Source organism: Plectropomus leopardus, chromosome 5, assembly GCF_008729295.1.
Source record: "Plectropomus leopardus isolate mb chromosome 5, YSFRI_Pleo_2.0, whole genome shotgun sequence".
NCBI lineage: Eukaryota > Metazoa > Chordata > Actinopteri > Perciformes > Serranidae > Plectropomus > Plectropomus leopardus.
Window position 1 is genome coordinate 20236337 of NC_056467.1, and position 23200 is coordinate 20259536.

At 38.1% G+C, this 23200-nt stretch overlaps 2 protein-coding genes and 1 long non-coding RNA gene across 4 annotated transcripts; 2 read left to right on the forward strand and 1 right to left on the reverse strand.

The window, feature by feature from the left end:
• Nucleotides 1-821: 821 nt before the first annotated feature.
• Nucleotides 822-4879, forward strand: LOC121943037 (Fc receptor-like A). Its single transcript, XM_042486404.1, has 6 exons — nt 822-889; nt 986-1021; nt 1956-2246; nt 2468-2740; nt 3880-4146; nt 4287-4879. The coding sequence occupies exons 1-6, from the start codon at nt 865-867 to the stop codon at nt 4706-4708; spliced, it is 1314 nt and encodes a 437-aa protein (XP_042342338.1). The 5' UTR covers nt 822-864; the 3' UTR covers nt 4709-4879.
• Nucleotides 4880-6349: 1470 nt separating this feature from the next.
• On the reverse strand, nt 6350-8549 carry otol1b (otolin 1b). Its single transcript, XM_042486876.1, has 4 exons — nt 8139-8549; nt 7945-8034; nt 7422-7493; nt 6350-7336 (listed from the first exon to the last, which is right to left on the reverse strand). The coding sequence occupies exons 1-4, from the start codon at nt 8539-8541 to the stop codon at nt 6438-6440; spliced, it is 1464 nt and encodes a 487-aa protein (XP_042342810.1). The 5' UTR covers nt 8542-8549; the 3' UTR covers nt 6350-6437.
• A 265-nt stretch (nt 8550-8814) lies between these two features.
• LOC121943354 lies at nt 8815-12130 on the forward strand. Of its 2 annotated transcripts, none has more exons than XR_006105847.1 (3): nt 8815-8905; nt 9075-9310; nt 10884-12130. It is a non-coding gene; the product is annotated as an uncharacterized LOC121943354 (long non-coding RNA). The 2 variants fall into 2 exon arrangements; XR_006105846.1 differs by having other exon boundaries at nt 10887-12130.
• Nucleotides 12131-23200: the final 11070 nt, after the last annotated feature.

Genomic DNA, 23200 nt, shown 5'->3' on the forward strand with positions numbered 1-23200 from the left:
GTCAAAAATACTCTCCACCTTGTTAGAGAGGGATTTTAAAAATATATATATTTTGTCCTTTTTTAAAATAATATATTGTGAATTCTTCCATCTATTTTTTTCCCCTACAAAAACTGAGGGTGTGTGACTTTCACTTCCCTTTTTTTCCCTAAACTTTGATGTAAGTCACATGGGGTTAAGGAAATTAAGAACAAATGAAGAAGACACTGAAAAGGACATAATTGTAAAAACTGAACAGAGTGCACATCATTTCCACTAACTTTGATATAACAAAAGATAGCCATCCCTCGTGAATTTGGAAATCAGAAATACCTTATTGATCCCCGAGGACAACTGTTATTGACAGTGCCTAACAGTTGCTCTGATATATAGCAGTAGTAAGGAAGAATAAGAAAGTAGGAATAAGATGTGTTCTGTACAATTATGTAAAGATATGAAAAAAGTGGATTATGCTACATTTAGCACAAATATGTAAAGAATTTAAAAAAAATTATTGTGCATAATTATAAAACTTCGTTGTATTGGAAAAAAAGTTTATATTATGCAATTGTGCCCTATGCATTTTTTTAATATTTAAAAGAAATATGTGTACTATGCTAAGTAAAGTGAATGCCCATCATAACACCCATCCATTCTTGTGAACTTTGTTGTATTGGAAAAAAGATATCCCCATTGGTTTCCACAAAAGTATGTTCACAGTTCAAAAGGAAAAATAAACTTTTGTCAGAAATGAAAGGGTTATTTTGGAAAAAGGGGATATCCTGTGTGACAAGTCAGAGTTAAGAAATAAAAACGTCATTTTCACTTCCCTCCCCATTAGAAATAAAAGAATCTTCCACAGCCTCTGTTTCTCAAACCATCAAAATGGACACAGTCATTCACCTCCTTGGTGAGTTTTCTTCAGTTTATTCATATTATCTCCCCAATTTCAATTAATTTTTATCTTCCTTCATTTGTCTAACGCTTGATTATTTTCTCTTTTCAGTTCTTTCGATGCTACCACAACTTGTAGCACCTGAAGGTATGTATCACATTTTTTAAATATTATGGAACAACTTTGCATAATATAAACATTTATAAGTACACTGTTCTGTATCAATAGAGTCAGTATCTTTAGCTTATATTTCCACTGAAGAGGTGACATTATGTGATTTTAAAGGATGAGTTTGTAGGATTTAGCAACATCTTGTGGTGAGGTTGCAGATTGCAACCACCTGAAAAGCCCCTCCCCTCACCCTCCCTTTCCAAGCTTGAAGAGGAACCAAAACATTCTCCCTCCCAACTTGTCAAATACCAATGCTCAGTCAGTGGCCCTAGACATCACGCTATAACGTGGTAGGTATCCCTCCACTTTAGGACTTCAAGGGACAGCGTCTCAATGCTTGTTACATGCATTGCATTTTTGGGGTTTTTTTTCAAAATAAACCTCCATTTTCACAGGAAATGCATAGTTTCTGTATTTAAATGTAAGTCTGGAGCCACCTCACCTCCCATCTGCCATACACAGAGTTCTGCTCTTTATACTACAGCAGCTGGTCAGAGTATCCAAAAAATGTCATGGCCCAGTGTGTCTCACAATGCTGCTGGAGGTCAAGTGCCACTGATCAAGCGTTGGTATTTAAAGAGTTAAGGGATACTGTGTTGTCCACGCTTGCAGTAGAACCTACGGTGGCCTTCAGGTAAAATAAAAATGCAAAAGGCCCTCTTAAGCCAGTGCTTGGTTTGTCTGTTCTGCGTTACTGTAGAAATATGGCGGTGGAATGTGGTGTCACATAAATTCTCACTAAAGAAAACTTGGCTATGAATATTTAAATTTTACCAGTAGATCTACCTAAATCCTACACACTAGTCATTTAAGTGTATAAGTTGAATATTAACAATCATAATCGAAATGATGATTTCAATTATTTTGGAATATTTTTCACTAAGAAACCCATTTGTTTTTGTCTCCATAGCTCAGCTTATGACCTCGTTCAAAGCTGAAGTGGAGATAGTGTCAGGGGATTCAAGGGTCTTCTCTGGAGAGGGTGTCCGGCTGAAATGCAGCATTCCCGATGTCCACAGGTCCTCCTGGAATTATCTGTGGTTCAGGGGATCTGAGCAGCTCCCGCAGTTTGGAGAACACCTCATTCTGTGGAAAATGAAGGTCCAAGAGAGTGGGAAATACTACTGCCAAGGAGTGAGGGACACAGTCGTGGGAAACATACACACCCTCCAAAGTCTGCCTTTGGAGATTAACGTGGATGGTAAGATTTTGTTTAACCGAAATCTCCTTGATCTCCCTTTCTTCCTCTTTTCCTACTTCTACTACTCCTGTTAACTAGAAGAATTGGGAACTACGAAACTCTTGCTGCCTTAAACTTCTTTTAAGATTTGTATGGTGCCCCATGCGTGCCCCAGAGAATATCAGTATAAGATCACAAGATGTCATCTCGATGTAACTTTCTTCTCTGTAATGTTTTTTAAGGAGGGTGGGCTATTCTGCAAGTGTCTCCTACACCTGGACTTGTAGGAGACACTTTAATGGTCACATGTCGCATCCGAGGCACACCCCAACTTCATGAGGTGATTCTGTACAAAGATGGCGTTGAAGTTATGACACAAAGTGGCCTCAACCCACATTTCTACCTGACCAACTTGACCCTTGAGGACCAAGGAATGTATTCTTGTAGGGCATCCTGGGACGCAGACAGACGTACACGCTCCGTAATTTCAGCTGACACTCCACTGCAGGTCTCAGGTGAGTTAATATACTGGGTTGAGTAAATAATAGGCATATTGGAAAATCCAGTTTTTTACTTTCATGCCAAAAGTTAGATGAGGAGATCAATGCCATTCTTCTGTCTCTTCATTCAATACATCACGAAAGCCAGTTTACCCTTTTTTGTAGTGTAAGGGCAAGACAGCTTGGCTAACTCTGTTCAAAAATAAAATCTGTCCACTAGCACCCCTTAACTTCACTCATGTTGACATGTTTCATCTTGTTGTGGTTGCAGGATGTTATGTGATGGACTATTTGTTCACATTTGTTCATGTGATTTGGTTTCATTGTGAAGCCTTGTATACTTTGGAAAGTACTAGTCAAAGCACTTGGTCAAGGGCTAGACACCACATAACCACGTGTAAGACCACATAATGTTGTGTTTTACGAACTCTTCTCACTTCCAACTCGTAAAATAGCAATGCTTTGTCAGTGAAAACTTTACATTTTCTGTGAAAACTGTTGTTTATTTTGAAAAAAAAAAAACACTTTGTGCATCTAAAACTAATTGGAGATGTACCTAGAGCATCATGCTTAGACATTTAGGAGCACTGACTACATGTGGTTATTTGACAAGTTGGGAATGAGAATATCTTGTTTTTACAGCCACACTGACTGCTTATTAAAGGGCTACAGTCAGCAGCTAGTAAATGTAGCTTAGCACAAGTAGAAACAGCTAGCCCAGCTTTGTTCAAATTAAGATAAAAATTTGCATACCAACATCTCTAACTGCACTTAAGTGTTTTCTATAGATTAAACAAAAGAAATACACAGTGGTAACTGGTGGTATTTAGAGCAGCTGGTAGGCAGTTTTTTTTTTTTTATCTTTGGACAGATCGAGGCTAGCTGTTCCCCTGTTTCCAGTCATTACGCTAAGCTAAGCTAAGCTAACCTGCGGCTGATAGCTTCATATTTTGTGAGTGTTGTCAATCTTCTCTTCTAACTCTCAGCAAGAAGGAAACTGAAAAGCCTTTTCCAATATGTTAAACAATCATAAAAAATAGGATTTTGCATAGTTTTTCCCAGCCTGATTATTTCCCTAAAATACAAAAGAGAAGAAATTTTTAAAAACTTTTTCAATGTGTCATCAGTGTTTTTCTTCCCTTACTCTAATTTAGAGGTTCTGTCGCAGCCAATTTTGGAGATTGTTGCCAATGACAGCCTGATTCCAGTAAATAAGATGAAGCTCATCTGCCATGTCCAATACCATGCCCATGCTCCTGCCCCTCCAATACACTACTACTTCTACAAGAATAACAACCGTCTGGGAACAGCAACCTCTGAAAACCATGATCTGGTCAAACGGACTCCAGGCCAGTACAGCTGCAGGGCCAAGGTGCCTGAGTTGGGCATCTCCAAGTGGAGTGAACCCAAAAGCATGACAGGTACTCAGAAATAAATGTAACCTGCTGTGTGTCCTCGACTGAAAATTTAAACCCTAATCCTCTTCTTGAGTTGTCAAAACTGTGAATCAATGCGCATCACTTGCGAAACCTCTGAGGTCAACTTGTCTCTGACCCAATAGGACCACAGACGATGAGGCCTCCAACTCTTCATTTTAGAGACCCACGGCCTTTAGCTCTCCCAATCTCATCCCCAGACCCTCCCCTACCTCCTGCAGCTGAGCCAACCACAGCCTTCCCTCAACGATCCACTGCTACTCTTACTTTTATTCAGCCTACTGAAGTGAGTTCCCAATTGCCAGATCCTACGCTGAAGCTATTGCCAGTGCCAAGCACTCTGCCATCTACAGTTCAGTCTCAAACTGCCGCTCCTTTCAAAAGATATGAGCTGTCCAAGGGATCAGATGATATGGTCAAAGAATCAGGTGACTTTCTTGAAGGATCAGGTGACTTTCCCGAAGGATCGGGCGACTTTCCTGAAGGATCGGGCGACTTTCCTGAAGGATCAGGTGATATGCCTGAAGGATCAGGTGATATGCCTTAGGACTCTCCAGACACTGTCCTCTGGTGAGAAGTTATCATAACTCACAGACCACTGCAGAATTAATTACCTTAAATTTCATGTCATGATCTCATCTCTATAAAACTAACATGATCAGTAGTGTTAGGAAGATGTCACACTGGCTAAAGAAAATAAAACATTGCATAAAACCTACAGTGTGTTCTACTGGTTTTTAGTTTTCAATGAACTCTTTTTACAACCCCATTGTACAGCAACACTGCTTACATATTAGAAGTATTGGCATAATAACAAAGACAGTGGATTTACAGTAATAATAATAATACAGTCACAGTGATATTCTCACATACATCATATATTTGTATGCCAGGTTTAGAGTTAGGTTTATAGATAGCTTAGGTCAGTGAGAGTAAATGGACAAGAAGCAGAAGTCAGATTAGGATGAAGACAACTGTGTATGAAGAGGCAGCGGTGAGGGACATTTTTATATCAAACAAGGGAGGTGAGGGTGAATGGACTGTCTATGTTGTTCAATTGGTGGCAAAACTGCAGGCAGACCACCAATAAACACCTCAGGCAAAGTGTATTGTTTAGAAACGCTCTATAGCTTGCAGAGGGTAACAGGCATTCTTAAAAAAAAACAAATAAAAATCTCTGCAAAGCTGAATTTAAGATAGATGCACTGGTGGACAGCACAATTTGAATAAAATAAAAACAAAAACACCTGCACACTGCCTCACTTATTGCTGGTATATTTATTAACAATGTTTTGGTCTATAAGGATATAGACAAGCGTCACAACAGTTTCATGTAGGTACATAGATGCAGGAGAGATTATTATTAGCTCTTTTCAAATCTTTTCATGGAGTGATCTTTAAATGCCTTCTTCCCTTAAAGGTTCAGTGTGTGTGATTAATGGGGGTTTAATGGCATCTAATAGTGACATTGCTGATTGTGACCAGCTAAAACTTTTCCCTGTTAGAATTCCTTCAATGTTGATTGTTTAGAAGGTTCTTATAGAGAGTGAGTCAATCGCAGAAGTCTCTTCCTCTCAAACACATAGTACCAGTTGATTAAAACTGGCAAAACATTGAATAACGCAGTTTTGCATTAAAAATAAGTGTTTTTCAATGCTCTGGTCATGGAGGAGCTGCGAACTATTGTGGCCGATGTGTAAATGTGAAAAAAAGACAACACGAATGGCTCTACTGAGAGCCGCTATTTAGTTTGTTGGCTCTGGGCTACTGTAGAAACATGGAGGTGCAACATAATGATCTCATTGACAAGTACCTGCTTCCTAAATAGATATAAGTCACTCATTCATTGATTATACAATCAAGAAAAAATGTTATATTCCATTTCTCCCCAAATATGCCCTTAAATCCTTTAATATGTCACTTAATTATTGACCTAATTTTTGTGGTCCTGATAATTTACCACATCTTTAAAGAATTACTGTGATGTGTATTTAAATATCTGGTGAAAGTAATATAGATCAAAACACTATAAATAAAATATACCAGAAGTAAACAAAACTTTTTTTTCATCCGGTAGGTAACAGGTAAAATAAGAAGATATTAGTGAGGTGATAATACAATAAACTTGATCATGATACTGCCAGTGCTCAGGTTTTCATACCAGTGTAAAACAGCTTTCGGGCAGTTATTAAGTAAAGAGTTAAGTGTAGCACCACCAGTAGTTGTCCTTTTGAAGCTGAAATAGTCCAGCAGAGGAAGAGTTTTTTAGCAGAGGATCAAATGTTGTCTGAGTAAAGCAGAAACCCAGAGAAGATGCTGTCATCCTCACTGCTGGCATATGCCCCATTCCAGTCTCTGAGCGTCTCCATCCACACCTGATCACCCACCGCCAGCCGCAGCACCACCAGAGTGGATGCCTGGTCGATGTCTTGACCGTACAGAGAGTCTCGGGTCCTTACCCGCCGTGACCCGTTCACTACTAGTGTGGCTCGCAGTGGCTGATTGCGTACGGTGATGTGGAAGGAGAAGATGTAAACCCCAGCGTGGACACATGTGAAGCTGTTGGATGTAAGATTGAAGTGGTTCTCTTCATTGTAGAAGACTTTGTCGAAGCGGACTGGGAAACCAGAGGGAGGGAAGGACTTTCTTGGAGAGATACCCACACTGAAGGCTGAGCGTTTCTGGGGAACCCCTGATCCCTTTGCTCCTTTGAGTCCACGAAAGCCCCGGTCACCTCTCATCCCAGGGTAACCTCTGTCCCCTTTTGGCCCAGGCATCCCTCTTATTCCTTGTGGTCCCTGAGGTCCTCTAAATCCTGGTTCTCCCGGTGGTCCAGGAGGTCCCTGATCCCCTCGGATGCCTACAGGACCTGGGGCCCCATGTTTGCCATTTATTCCAGGAATGCCCATCCCTCCTGGAATGCCAGGAGACCCGGGATCCCCTCGCTCACCTTTCTGTCCTCTCTCCCCGAACGTGCCACACTCCCCCTTATCCCCCTTGTCTCCTTTAGGACCCAACTGAACGGCCTCTCCTGGAGGTCCAGCCGGCCCCTCTTTTCCAGGTTCTCCTTTCTCACCAGCACTCCCATTCTGTCCAGGTTCCCCTTTCACCCCACTCTCACCTTTGATACCTTGCAACCCTATTTCACCTTTCTCACCTTTTGAGGCAACTTCACCTGCAAGTTAAGAAAAACTGTGTCAGAACTGCTGAAGTTCTGAAGAAAATATAAGTCAATTCAGCAATAACCTGAAAGTTTGTACCTTTTTGTCCTGGTTTTCCTGGGAGTCCTGGTGGGCCACCCACCCCGCTGCTTCCTCTGTCACCTTTATCCCCTAAGACATTGACATAAGAAAGCTAATACTCAATGAACGTCAAACTTAAAACATAACAATAAGAATAAGCACGATGAATATTTCTTTTTTGAAACTGTGCTACCAGGTGAGGAAGATGAATATATTTAACAGGCGAGTAAGTGAACTTACTATACTGAATCACCGTTGTGTAAACTATTTCTACATTACACATTCAAATCTGTAGCATGGCCTCATGAAGCCAAAGTAAACAATATTGTAATGGTATTGTTTTCAATTTATCACAATAGTGTTTAATTTATTCTGTTTGAGAGATATAGATATGATAGCAGTGTGCATCATTAGGCCTAGGGTTAAAATAATCAGTTTTGAGACAAGAGAACATGGCTTGGAGTGCAGTGTTTTGAGAAATTTAGCTAAAGTTTCAGTGTGTTTAAACGACTGGGGAAAGCTATAATGAGATTTTACTTGCCTTTGTCTCCTCTTAACCCCATAGGACCGCTCATTCCTGGTGGTCCAGGTAAACCAGCTGCCCCTGAAAGGCCTCTTTCACCTGGTGGCCCTAGATAATCCAACATGGGGAAAGTTCAAAATTTTTAAAGCAAACATTAATTGATTGAATCAAAACTATTTTTCTTAATAGCACTTTATTGTTGAATCTTATACCTTCCAGGCCTCTGTCTCCCTTTGGCCCCCTGGGGCCTCTCTCAGGTGGACAGCACTCACAGAAGTTGAAGTAGCACTCATTGTAATCCAGAGTGTAATTCTCAGGTCCAGCACCAGGAGGCTCAGTGTTCTCTGTGTAGTACTGCGGATAGACCTGATTTGGATAGGTGGTCCTCTCTGTGGCGGGCTGGGGCTGGGGCTCCACAGGATTTGCTGTTGGCACTATCTTGTGAGTCTTCGGCATGCTGGTGGTCACAGGGCTGTGCACGGTGATGTGTTGGATGGGCTTCTTCGTGTACTGGTACTTTGGCTTCTGTGTGGTCTTAGCTTCAGCACAGGACACCACAGTGAATGTAACCACGACTACAGCCACAAGAGTTGACGGACAGGAGAGAATCCTCATGGTTGACTGGGATCTGAGAACAGATGAGTTTATAAGCTACACAACCCTTCTTCTGCTTGTCTGCACTTATTTCCTTTTTTGAAAATAACATGCTGATTAGCAATACATTGATGTAAAACACTCAGCACTATTGAGCTTTCTCCACTAAGCTACCATCATTCTCAATATTCTTTATATAATTTCATTGTTTCTCTATCTGGTCATTTCCCTCACTGTCAATTTCAGGTTGGAGCTACTCTGTGTATCAGTCATGCAACATTGTGACTGCAGTTTGGTCATCAAAAGCTGATTTTATGGTCAGCAAATTCTGCTGCTACAATGTTTGACCGCCACGAAAACATGCATCCTCATCATCTTCGCTAAGGTCAGTATGCCCCTCAATTTAGATTTGCAATTCTTGAATTATATTATCATTTAATCCATCATGCTGAAATTCAACTTTCTGTGAAAATGATATATTAAGCAAAATTTGTGTGACTCACCCAGTTATTTATAAGTGGTATGGTCATTTATCCTCTCTGGCTTTGAGGCAGCACCAGGAGCTCCAGGTCCCTCTGATATCTCTGCCAGGCTTGGGTGAAAGAACATCCCCACCAATGAGGGTGTTTGCTGGAAGCACAGGGGGAGGTCTGAAATCCAACTACGGCCGGCTGGAGCCAACCCAACGAGAACCACTGTGCTGTGGCCCATTCTCTGTATGCCTGTAGAAAGGTGCTTTTGTGACACGGGATACAGCGCCCGCCAGCAGCACTCCCTGTCTGCAAGCTAGGTGAGGAGCAAAGGCCGTGGGGCAATGGGTCATCCGATATGGGAGGCATTCCTCCAACATCCAAGCCACTACCCAGGCTCTTACAGTGGGACAAAGTCAAGCAAAGAGTGTTCTGTGACAGAGGCCAGGGCACTACAACAGCCTTTCTTCAAGCACAGCTTTGGACAGTACTTAGCAGGAAGTTGCTGCTTTTTTTACATATCTTTTACATGTAAAGTGTCACCTAGTTGCAAGTTGATGTTTGAGAGTACAGCTTGATGACAGCTAAATGACAGCTAGGAGCCCCCTGGTCTCTGAGGTCCCCGATATTTATTTTCTTAATGAAGAGGAGACAGTAATAAATTAAAACCTAAACAAAAACTGACAAAAATTAGCACCACTTACTCCCCCTAACAATGCATGCACCCCCAGGATTCTGTGGTCAAAACAAAAATTTCTATTTTGTGGTTGTATTTTTATCAATTTGTACATATCCCACATAATCATTAGCCAGTAATTCATGCATACCCTATTTATTTTAGAAGGGTGGAATCATGTGACCAATTTCAATCGGAGTAAACAAGTAAGCGGTAGCCGAGTAGTCCAGTAAGGAGGTAGGTTGGGGTGGTTGGAGGATCATGAAACACAGGACTTTCCCCATGAGACAGGTGTTCAGAACCATTTGAACTTTGAGTGCGCTGTGAGTCATATTAAAGTATCTTGTCCCTATGTTTCTTTTCCCTAAATCTAACCACAGTGACTTTACTTGCCTAAACCGAACCACTGTAACTTTAGGTTATTTATGCAACTTTAAGTTATTTGTGAGGCACTAATTCATTGGATATCATACAAACTGTTGCATGAGGATACGTTGTGCATTTGCTTCAAGTAATATTTATGTACAGGTTGGTTCATTACCATTTAAAGTGGTAACATGTTAAAATGAGGGTGGGCCCCCAAAAGTCTATAAGGGGCCCTGATCAGCAAACTGGCACGCACCACAGGGAGCTCAGTATTTACAATCTTCTTGGTTAAAATCCAGAAGAAAGCTTTAGCCTTAAGAGCACTGATAATCTCCTCACTCAACAGTTATTAAACCTGAGCTGTTTGTCAAAGGAACCAGCTTATCTCCTTTAAATCAGTGCAGTTGCAATGCTTGCCTGATCACTGTGACCGACTTTCTGCACATGATCCCCCCAGACTGCTGGCAGCTACATTTGCTAACTATGATTCATACTGTGTTCCTAGACAATGATGCATTCTTACGGTGAAACAAGATAGCATCTGGTTTTCGTAGAGAAGTGATTTTCTGGTCGCTGTCTAGTTGATCTTGACTGGCCAGTAAATGAATGTTTGAGCAATGGACATGCCTCGGTTGTCAAGGGCCTCTCGTCCTTAGAGGGATCTATGACCAACTATGAGTGAGCAGAAAGTAGGGAAATGAAATCTGGGAAACAGAGGGGGGTAATGGTGGGACAAGTGTTACTAAATAGGAGAAGATTGTGTTTATTTAAACTATTTTTTATCTTCTCACGAATACTTTTCTTCACCTCCTCGCCTCAATTTACATGCTCTTCTTCTCAATTCTTCCCAGCAGCTCAGGTGAAGTGTCCTTGACTTGCCCCTCCGTAAAAGACAAACAGATGCAGTGTAAGATATACAGCTGAGTCCTGAGAGAGGGGCTCCTCTGGGGTTCTCTGTGCCCTGACCTCAACCTCGTCGTCTCTCGACTCCATTCAGACTACACACAACAGCAGCGGTCAGCTTACAGTGCCCAGTTGGTCACTGAGGACCCAGGCGCTGCTCACCTGTCTGTTCATTTAACACTGGCACTGGCCCTGCCCTCAGCCTCCATCCTCATACACTATAGAGCAAGGGATAAGGAAGAGTTAACTTACTCAACTGGTGCAGCCAAGCAAAGAAAGGACCAAAGATGACTCGGATGGATGGTGGTGTATTACCTTACATTAACCCTATTCATGCAAAGGTGGTCTTGAAGCTGCAGTGAATGTGTATAGAGTAAGAGCTGAGGTGGGAGTTATACAATAATGCAGAGACTTGTTTTGCAACCAGCACAGTCACTCTCTGTATGAATATTCCAGTACTAGCAAGGCCATAGATAGTTTTTGTTCTTTTCTATTGGATCTTATCACAGAAAATCTAGATGCTGCAGAATTAGCAGCTAATGACTTTGGCAAGAGATCTGCTGGCAGTGAAGACACTTCTCATGTAGTCTGACTACAAAAGCACTCTCTAACGCCACACTTTCCCCAACAGGCCTCTTTGATGTTAAGGATTGGTTTCTAATGGGCTTGAAGCTTTCAATGTTTTTGAATGAATGTTTTGGGTTGAGTTTTTGGACTTATAGTTTTTTGTTTGTAATAAATTGCTGATTGAGTTAGATTATTTTGACATTTACTGTTGAAAGTGAAATTTGGGGGCTTCTTTGTTTTAAAGGCCATTTATTAGGGGAATTGAAGCTTCAAAGTAATAGTTTTTCATATGTTTTCTTCTTGAGATCCAAGGCAGTAATTATAATATATGATGGAACACAGCACCCCCAAAATTTAAATACGCTCCTCCCCACAATATACTGCTAAAAACGAAAATGTGGTATGCTATGAAACCGCTATCAAAAATATCCATTAGCAAATAAAATCATAATCATAAATAAAGTTAAGCAACTGCCATTATTATTACTACTGGTCCTAGCATTACAATGTACTTCAGTTCTGCAAATTGTTTGTCAGTGTGGTGTTGCCCCAGCCTGCTGTGGGCTAGTACAATCAATGTCAAATGCTGTACTATGTCTCTCTCTATTATTCTTTAGAATGTATTAAAAAGCAGATAACTAATATTTAAAATAATATGTTACAAAGGCTATATCCCTGTTGATTTTTATACTCTTGTAAAGTGTAAGTATTTTGCAAAAAGTGTTGCAAAAAAGGGGTGTAAAAAAGTCTTAAAAAATATGATAGAAATAGAGTAGCATGTCAAAAAAGGCCAGAAAAGTTGCAGTGTACTTTGTGAACTAGTCATAAAAACATTCACAGTATAGAATGTATAAATGCATCATAGAAAACATGTCTGCTATTTTGGACGACATGCTATTGTATGGCTTTTTTATGCCATTTTGAGCAACATGCTATAGTATGACTTTTTAATGCTATTTTGGATGACATGCTAAACCATGACTTTTTGTGCTATTTTAGACAATTTGCTATAATATGAATTTTTGATAAGATTTTGAATGAGGTATTATTGTATGACTTTTTATGAGAGCATAGTATAACTTTTCTATGCTATTTTTGACAACATGCTATAACTTTTTTTACATGCTATTTTTGATGACATGCCATAGTATGAGTTTTTACACAGTTTTGGATTACGTGCTATACTATGAGGGTTTTTTGCTATTTTGGACAATATGTTATAATATAACTTTTTTGTGCTATTTTTGTCGACATGCTATAGTATGACTTTTTCATACTATTTCGGACGACATGCAATAATATGACTTTATTACGTTGTTTTGGAAAACAGGCTTTAATATGACTTTTTTTATGCTATTTTGGACGGCATGCAATAATATGACTTTTTTATGCTATTTTGGACAACCTGCTATAGTGTGACTTCTTTATACTATTTTGGACGACATGCAATAATATGATTTTTTTCATGCCATTTTTAACACATTCTATTGTATGACATTTTTATGCTATTTTGTACGACATGTTATAGTATGACTTTTTTATGTAATTTTAGGACTACATTCAGTAGTATGACGTATTTATCCTATTTTGGATGACATGCTATATTATGACTTTTTGTTAATTAATAATTTTGATTAGAGATCAAAAAATGCCAACATTACAAATACAAGTGATGTTCAGCTCTTTTCTTTTTAAAAATGTTGAAAAATGTCAAAATATGACATGTCGCAAAAAGGACTGGAAACCACATGGTATAGCATGTTGTGACACGTCATAGTATTAAATGTCGAAATAATGATCAAAAACAACATAATTGAACATGTTGAAAAAATGACACTACATAGTAGTGTGTTGAAAAATGTCAAAATAGGACATATCAACAAAAGGGCTGAAAACCACAAAGTATAGTATGTTAGGAAATGTTATAGCATTTATGATGATGATGTCGAAAAAATGCTTAGAATAGCCTGCCAAGACACACCATAGCAAAGAAAGTTGCAAAAAGAGCCAAAAACACCATAATTTCGCATGTTGAAAAAATGACCAAAAATTCAAGACTATAGTAAGGCAAAAATGTCAAAATTTGACATGAGCCAAAAACTGTTGAAAACTGCTGGAAACAGCTTAGAATAGCCTGCCAAGACATGCCATAGCAAAGAAAGTTGCAAAAAGAGCCAAAAACACCATCATTTTGCATGTTTAAAAAAATGACCAAAAATGCAAGACTATAGCAAGGCAAAAAGGTCAAAATTTGATACGTCCCAAAAACTGTTGAAAACTGCTGGAAAATGCTTAGAATAGCCGGCCAAAACACGCCATAGCAAAGAAAGTTGCAAAAGGAGCCAAAAACACGATAATTTCGCATGTTGAAAAAATGACCAAAAATTCAAGACTATAGTAAGGCAAAAATGTCAAAATTTGACACGTCCCAAAAACTGTTGAAAACGGCTGTAAACAGCTTAGAATAGCCTGCCAAGACACGCCATAGCAAAGAAAGTTGCAAAAAGAGCCAGAAAAACATGATTTGACATGTTGAAAAAATGACGACCAAAAATGCAAGACTATAGTAAGGCAAAAATGTCAAAATTTGACACGTCCCAAAAACTGTTGAAAACTGCTAGAAACAGCTTAGAATAGCCTGCCAAGACACGCCATGGCAAAGAAAGTTGCAAAAAGAGCCAGAAAAACACATAATTTGACATGTTGAAAAAAATGACCAAAAATGCAAGACTATAGTAAGGCAAAAATGTCAAAATTTGACACGTCCCAAAAACTGTTGAAAACTGCTAGAAAATGCTTAGAATAGCCTGCCAAAACACGCCATTGCAAAGAAAGTTGCAAAAGGAGCCAAAAACACCATAATTTTACATGTTGAAAAAAATGACCAAAAATGCAAGACTATAGTAAGGCAAAAATGTCAAAATTTGACACGTCCCAAAAAAACTGTTGAAAACTGCTAGAAACAGCTTAGAATAGCCTGCCATGACACGCCATGGCAAAGAAAGTTGCAAAAAGAGCCAGAAAAACATGATTTGACATGTTGAAAAAACATGACCAAAAATGCAAGACTATAGTAAGGCAAAAATGTCAAAATTTGACACGTCCCAAAAACTGTTGAAAACTGCTGGAAAATGCTTAGAATAGCCTGCCAAGACACACCATAGCAAAGAAAGTTGCAAAAAGAGCCAAAAAACACCATAATTTGACATGTTGGAAAAAATGACCAAAAATGCAAGACTATAGTAAGGCAAAAAGGTCAAAATTTGACACATCCCAAAAACTGTTGAAAACTTCTGGAATATGCTTAGAATAGCCTGCCAAGACATGCCATGGCAAAGAAAGTTGCAAAAAGAGCCAAAAAACATGATTTGACATGTTGAAAAAACATGACCAAAAATGCAAGACTACAGTAAGGCAAAAATGTCAAAATTTGTCATGAGCCAAAAACTGTTGAAAACTGCTAGACACAGCTTAGAATAGCCTGCCAAAACACGCCATTGCAAAGAAAGTTGCAAAAAGAGCCAGAAAAACATGATTTGACATGTTGAAAAAAATGACCAAAAATACAAGACTATAGTAAGGCAAAAATGTCAAAATTTGACATGAGCCAAAAACTGTTGAAAACTGCTGGAAACAGCTTAGAATAGCCTGCCAAGACACGCCATTGCAAAGAAAGTTGCAAAAAGAGCCAAAAACACCATAATTTGACATGTTGAAAAAATGACCAAAAATGCAAGACTATAGTAAGGCAAAAATGTCAAAATTTGACACATCCCAAAAACTGTTGAAAACTGCTAGAAACAGCTTAGAATAGCCTGCCAAGACACGCCATTGCAAAGAAAGTTGCAAAAAGAGCCAAAAACACCATAATTTGACATGTTGAAAAAATGACCAAAAATGCAAGACTATAGTAAGGCAAAAAGGTCAAAATCTGACACATCCCAAAAACTGTTGAAAACTGCTGGAAAATGCTTAAAATTGCCTGCCAAGACACACCATAGCAAAGAAAGTTGCAAAAAGAGCCAAAAACACCATAATTTAACATGTTGAAAAAAATGACCAAAATGCAAGACTATAGTAAGGCAAAAATGTCAAAATTTGACACGTCCCAAAAACTGTTGAAAACTGCTGGAAAATGCTTAGAATAGCCTGCCAAGACACACCATAGCAAAGAAAGTTGCAAAAGGAGCCAAAAACACCATAATTTGACATGTTGAAAAAAATGACCAAAAATGCAAGACTATAGTAAGGCAAAAATGTCAAAATTTGACACATCACAAAAAACTGTTGAAAACTTCTGGAATATGCTTAGAATAGCCTGCCAAGACACGCCATGGCAAAGAAAGTTGCAAAAAGAGCCAGAAAAACATGATTTGACATGTTGAAAAAACATGACCAAAAATGCAAGACTATAGTAAGGCAAAAATGTCAAAATTTGACACGTCCCAAAAAACTGTGTTGAAAACTGCTGGAAAATGCTTAGAATAGCCTGCCAAGACACACCATAGCAAAGAAAGTTGCAAAAAGAGCCAAAAACACCATAATTTTACATGTTGAAAAAAAATGACCAAAAATGCAAGACTATAGTAAGGCAAAAATGTCAAAATTTGACACGTCCCAAAAACTGTTGAAAACTGCTAGAAACAGCTTAGAATAGCCTGCCAAAACACACCATTGCAAAGAAAGTTGCAAAAGGAGCCAAAAACACCATAATTTTACATGTTGAAAAAAATGACCAAAAATGCAAGACTATAGTAAGGCAAAAATGTCAAAATTTGACACGTCCCAAAAACTGTTGAAAACTGCTAGAAACAGCTTAGAATAGCCTGCCAAAACACGCCATTGCAAAGAAAGTTGCAAAAGGAGCCAAAAACACCATAATTTTACATGTTGAAAAAAATGACCAAAAATGCAAGACTATAGTAAGGCAAAAATGTCAAAATTTGACACGTCCCAAAAACTGTTGAAAACTGCTAGAAACAGCTTAGAATAGCCTGCCAAGACACGCCATGGCAAAAAAGTTGCAAAAAGAGCCAGAAAAACATGATTTGACATGTTGAAAAAAACATGACCAAAAATGCAAGACTATAGTAAGGCAAAAATGTCAAAATTTGACACGTCCCAAAAACTGTTGAAAACTGCTGGAAAATGCTTAGAATAGCCTGCCAAGACACACCATAGCAAAGAAAGTTGCAAAAAGAGCCAGAAAAACATGATTTGACATGTTGAAAAAAAACATGACCAAAAATGCAAGACTATAGTAAGGCAAAAATGTCAAAATTTGACACGTCCCAAAAACTGTTGAAAACTGCTGGAAAATGCTAAGAATAGCCTGCCAAGACACACCATAGCAAAGAAAGTTGCAAAAAGAGCCAGAAAAACATGATTTGACATGTTGAAAAAACATGACCAAAAATGCAAGACTATAGTAAGGCAAAAAGGTCAAAATTTGACACGTCCCAAAAACTGTTGAAAACTGCTGGAAAATGCTTAGAATAGCCTACCAAGACACACCATAGCAAAGAAAGTTGCAAAAAGAGCCAAAAACACCATAATTTGACATGTTGAAAAAATGACCAAAAATGCAAGACTATAGTAAGGCAAAAATGTCAAAATTTGACACGTCCCAAAAACTGTTGAAAACTGCTGGAAAATGCTTAGAATAGCCTGCCAAAACACGCCATGTCAAAGAAAGTTGCAAAAAGAGCCAGAAAAACATGATTTGACATGTTGAAAAAACATGACCAAAAAATGCAAGACTATAGGAAGGCAAAAATGTCAAAATTTGACACGTCCCAAAAACTGTTGAAAACTGCTGGAAAATGCTTAGAATAGCCTGCCAAGACACACCATAGCAAAGAAAGTTGCAAAAAGAGCCAAAAACACCATAATTTTACATGTTGAAAAAACATGACCAAAAATGCAAGACTATAGTAAGGCAAAAATGTCAAAATTTGACACGTCCCAAAAACTGTTGAAAACTGCTAGAAACAGCTTAGAATAGCCTGCCAAAACACGCCATTGCAAAGAAAGTTGCAAAAGGAGCCAAAAACACCATAATTTTACATGTTGAAAAAAATGACCAAAAATGCAAGACTATAGTAAGGCAAAAATGTCAAAATTTGACACGTCCCAAAAACTGTTGAAAACTGCTAGAAACAGCTTAGAATAGCCTGCCAAGACACGCCATGGCAAAGAAAGTTGCAAAAAGAGCCAGAAAAACATGATTTGACATGTTGAAAAAAATGACCAAAAATGCAAGACTATAGTAAGGCAAAAATGTCAAAATTTGACACGTCCCAAAAACTGTTGAAAACTGCTGGAAAATGCTTAGAATAGCCTGCCAAGACACACCATAGCAAAGAAAGTTGCAAAAAGAGCCAAAAAACACCATAATTTGACATGTTGAAAAAATGACCAAAAATGCAAGACTATAGTAAGGCAAAAATGTCAAAATTTGACACGTCCCAAAAACTGTTGAAAACTGCTGGAAAATGCTTAGAATAGCCTGCCAAAGACACACCATAGCAAAGAAAGTTGCAAAAAGAGCCAGAAAAACATGATTTGACATGTTGAAAAAACATGACCAAAAATGCAAGACTAGTAAGGCAAAAATGTCAAAATTTGACACATCCCAAAAAAACTGTTGAAAACTGCTGGAAAATGCTTAGAATAGCCTGCCAAGACACACCATAGCAAAGAAAGTTGCAAAAAGAGCCAAAAACACCATAATTTCGCATGTTGAAAAAATGACCAAAAATGCAAGACTATAGTAAGGCAAAAATGTCAAAATTTGACACGTCCCAAAAAACTGTTGAAAACTGCTAGAAAACAGCTTAGAATAGCCTGCCAAAACACGCCATGGCAAAGAAAGTTGCAAAAGGAGCCAAAAACACCCATAATTTTACATGTTGAAAAAAATGACCAAAAATGCAAGACTATAGTAAGGCAAAAATGTCAAAATTTGACACGTCCCAAAAACTGTTGAAAACTGCTGGAAAATGCTTAGAATAGCCTGCCAAGACACACCATAGCAAAGAAAGTTGCAAAAAGAGCCAAAAACACCATAATTTTACATGTTGAAAAAAATGACCAAAAATGCAAGACTATAGTAAGGCAAAAAGGTCAAAATTTGACACATCCCAAAAACTGTTGAAAACTTCTGGAATATGCTTAGAATAGCCTGCCAAGACACGCCATTGCAAAGAAAGTTGCAAAAAGAGCCAAAAACACCATAATTTGACATGTTGAAAAAATGACCAAAAATGCAAGACTATAGTAAGGCAAAAATGTCAAAATTTGACACGTCCCAAAAACTGTTGAAAACTGCTGGAAAATGCTTAGAATAGCCTGCCAAGACACACCATAGCAAAGAAAGTTGCAAAAAGAGCCAAAAACACCATAATTTTGCATGTTGAAAAAATGACCAAAAATGCAAGACTTTAGTAAGGCAAAAATGTCAAAATTTAACATGAGCGAAAAACTGTTAAAAACTTCTGGAAACAGCTTAGAATAGCCTGCCAAGACACGCCATAGCAAAGAAAGTTGCAAAAAGAACCAAAAACACCATTATTTGGCAAGTCGAAAAAATGACCAAAAATGCAAGACTATAGTAAGGCAAAAATGTCAGAATTTGACATGTGCCAAAAACTGTTGAAAACTGCTGGAAACAGCTTGGAATAGCTTGCCAAGACACGCCATAGCAGAGAACGTTGCAACAAAAGCTAAAAACACCATAATTTGGCATGTTGAAAACATCACCAAAAATGCAAGACTATAGTAAGGCAAAAATGTCAAAATTTAACATGAGCGAAAAACTGTTAAAAACTTCTGGAAACAGCTTAGAACACCTTGCGAAGACATTGCATAGCACAGAAAGTTGCAAAAAGAGCCAAAAACACCATAATTTCACATGTTGAAAAAAAAGGCCAAAAATGCAAGACTATAGTAAGGCAAAAATGTCAAAATTTGACACGTCCCAAAAACTGTTGAAAACTGCTGGAAACAGCTTAGAATAGCCTGCCAAGACACACCATAGCAAAGAAAGTTGCAAAAAGAGCCAAAAACACCATAATTTGACATGTTGAAAAAATGACAAAAAATTCAAGACTATAGTAAGGCAAAAATGTCAAAATTTGACATGTTCCAAAAACTGTTGAAAACTGCTAGAAACAGCTTAGAATAGCCTGCCAAGACACGCCATAGCAAAGAAAGTTGCAGAAAAAGCCAAAAACACCATAATTTTTACGTGTCGAAAAAATGACCAAAAATGCAAGACTATAGTAAGGCAAAAATGTCAAAATTTCACATGTCCCAAAATATTATTGGAAACCGCTGGAAAATGCTTAGAATAGCCTGCAAAGACATGCCATGCAGAAGAAAGTTGCAAAAACAGCCAAAAACACGATAATTTGGCATCTCGTAACAATCACCAAATATGCAAGACTATAGTAAGGCAAAAAGGTCAAAATTTGACACGTCCCAAAAACTGTTGAAAACTGCTGGAAAATGCTTACAATAGCCTGCCAAGACACGCCATAGCAAAGAAAGTTGCAAAAAGAGCCAGAAAAACATGATTTGACATGTTGAAAAAATGACCAAAAATGCAAGACTATAGTAAGGCAAAAATGTCAAAATTTGACACGTTCCAAAATCTGTTGAAAACCGCTGGAAACAGCTTAGAATAGCCCTACCAAGACACACCATAGCAAAGAAAGTTGCAAAAAGAGCCAGGAAAACATAATTTGACATGTCGAAAAAATGACCAAAAATGCAAGACTATAGTAAGGCAAAAATGTCAAAATTTGACGTCCCAAAAATTATTGAAAACTGCTGGAAACAGCTTAGAATCACCTGCCAAGACACGGCATAGCAAAGAAAGTTGCAAAAAGAGCCAAAAACACCAAAATTTGGCATGTTGAAAACATCACCAAACATGCAAGACTATAGTAAGGCAAAAATGTCAAAATTTGATATGTCCCAGAAATTGTTGAAAACTGCTGGAAACAGCTTAGAATAGCCTGCCAAGACACGCCATGGCAAAGGAAGTTGCAAAAATGGCCATGTACACAGTAATAAATGCATGTCAAAAAAGGCAAGGTCATAGTATGGCTAAAACTGTCAAAATATGACATGTCTCAAAAACTGCTGAAAACCCCTCAAAACAACATGAAATAGCGTGATGAGATACGCCATAGCATAGAATGTTGCAAAAACAATCAAAAACATCACAGTAATGCACGTTGAAAAAATGTCAAAGTATGACATGTCCCAAAAACAGCTGAAATCTGCATAAAATAGTGTGCTGAGAGACACCCCATAGCATAGAATGTTGCAAAAACAGCCAAAAACACCTTACTATAGCCCTTAAGCATTAAGCTTAGGAAGGGCTGGACTCAAAAATGCAGAGTGGCGGGCAATGTTAAAGTGAATGAAGAAACACAGTTTATTGCAAATACCATACAAAAATCCAGAAGAAATCTTGGTGAGCCGCTCAGAACAGAATGCTGGGAGCTAAGGCAGAGTGGGTTTGTAGACATGTATGTGTGTGTGTGTGTGTGTTTGCAGGCAATTGAGTGGCAGGTAACTGCAGCCAGAAGAACAACAAGTTGTGACACAGAGACAAAAAAATTCAGAGTATAAATCCCCTGGAATCAGGAGCCTAGTTATCACAATAAGAGGCAAAACGAACTGGCGACTTGAGGTGAAGAGAGCCAGGCTTAAATACTGTAGAGCTGGGTGGTTGATGAGCTTGGTTGATAGCAGGTGTGCAGGGAAGCAGGAGTGGAGCAGGCAGGTGATGAGGCTGATGAGAAGCAGGTGGTAGGCAGGAGACTGGGGAGAAAGTATGTTAGCCACACCCAGCTTCAGACAGACACAGGGGAATACCGATAGACAGACAAATAAGATGAATGGAACGGGGAAGGGCCGACACTAGGAATAACAGAGAGCAGATCCTCACAATTGCATGTCGAAAAACGACTGAAAATGCTATATTATAGTATGGCAAAAAAAATATCAAAATATGACATGTCAAAAAAAACGCTGAAAACACCTTAAAACAGCATAAAATACCATGTCCAGACACGCCATAGCATAGACTGTTGCAAAAACAGACAAAAACACCAAAATATAGCATGTCGAAAAAATGATTAAAAATGTCATACTATACTGTAGTATGGTAAAAAATGTCACAATATGACATGTTCAATAAAACAGCTGAAATCCAAATAAAATCTCATGTTGAGACACATCATAGCATAGAATGTTGTAAAAACATCTAAAAGCATCATAATATAGCAGGTCAAAAAATGAACAAAAACATCATAGTATGTTAATCTTAAGTCAGTCTTATTTATATGGCACATTTAAGACAAACGTAGTTGAGTGCTGAACTATCCTAAAACGAAGGGATAAAAACAACTAGAAACTAGCAAAACATGATAAAAAGAGAACAAAATAAAATACAAGAGAAACAGCACAATACTTAAAGTTGAGGTGAGTCAGGTCAGCTAGAAGTATAGTCATTAGTACATGTCCAAAAACCACATTGTATAGTATGACGAGACATGTCATTCTATAGAATGTTGAAAAAACATTTTAAAAAATCATAATATAGCATGACAAAAAGATCACCAAAATCATCAGAGTGTAGTATGGCGAAAAATGTCAAATTATTATATTTCCAAAAAACTGCTGAAAACCACATAGTATAGCATTTCAATACACCTCATGGTAAAGAATGTCGAAAAAACATTCCAAAAATATCAGAATATAGCATGTCAACCAAAGCAACAAAAAACATCATAGTATAGTATGTCAAAAAATGTAAAAAAACAAAACAGCTGAAAACCATAGTATAGCATGTCGACACATCATAGCATAGCATGTCAAAAAAATAGCCAAAAACATCTTTATACAGTATGTCGCAAAATTGACTGTAAAGGACACCCTTTAGTATGTCGAAGAATGTCAAAATATGATATATCGAAAAAAAAAAGGGCTTAAAACCACATAGTATAGCATGTCATGACACGTATAGCATGTTGCCAATATGACCAAAAACGACGTAGTATAGCATGTTGAAAACTTTCGAAATATGACATGTTGAAAATTCGGCTGAAACAACATAGTATAGCATGTCGAGAAATGTCATAGTATAGCATGTCAATAAAACAGTCCAACAGGACATTGTATAGCATGTCAAAAAATGTCAAAATATGTAAAATAAGCTTGTAGAGTTAGTCATAGTATAGCATGTTGAAAAAGGGGCCAAAAATGTCTTAATATAGCATGTTTTGTCATGCTATAGTATGACTTTTTAATGCTATTTGGATAACGTGCTGCAATATGACTTTTTCATGCTATTTTGGAAGATATGCTATGGTGTGACTTTTTTATGCTCTTTTGGACAACATGCTATAGTATGACTTTTTTATGCTATTTTGGACGACATCCTATATTACGATATTTTCACACTATTTTGGATGGCATGCTATAGTATGACTTTTTTGTGCAATTTTTGACAACATGCTGTAGTATGACTTTTTTGCGCAATTTTTGACGACATGCTGTACTACGACTTTTTTATGCAATTGTGGATGATCTACTGTGGTTTGACATTTTCATGGGTCACATGCTATAGTATGACTTTTTTATGCTATTTTGGATGACATGCTATTTTGGATAACATGCTATA

What these genes read in the sequence shown, in the direction of transcription:
- LOC121943037 (XM_042486404.1), top strand. Translation starts at nt 865, where the DNA reads ATGGACACAGTCATTCACCTCCTTG. An exon ending in CACAGTCATTCACCTCCTTG is followed by an intron (nt 890 to 985) that starts GTGAGTTTTCTT and finishes TTCTCTTTTCAG; the next exon opens with TTCTTTCGATGCTACCACAA. An exon ending in ACAACTTGTAGCACCTGAAG is followed by an intron (nt 1,022 to 1,955) that starts GTATGTATCACA and finishes TTGTCTCCATAG; the next exon opens with CTCAGCTTATGACCTCGTTC.
- otol1b (XM_042486876.1), bottom strand. Translation starts at nt 8,541, where the DNA reads ATGAGGATTCTCTCCTGTCCGTCAACTCTTGTGGCTGTAGTCGTGGTT. An exon ending in GGGAGACAGAGGCCTGGAAG is followed by an intron (nt 8,035 to 8,138) that starts GTATAAGATTCA and finishes TGGATTATCTAG; the next exon opens with GGCCACCAGGTGAAAGAGGC. An exon ending in GGGGTTAAGAGGAGACAAAG is followed by an intron (nt 7,494 to 7,944) that starts GCAAGTAAAATC and finishes TCAATGTCTTAG; the next exon opens with GGGATAAAGGTGACAGAGGA.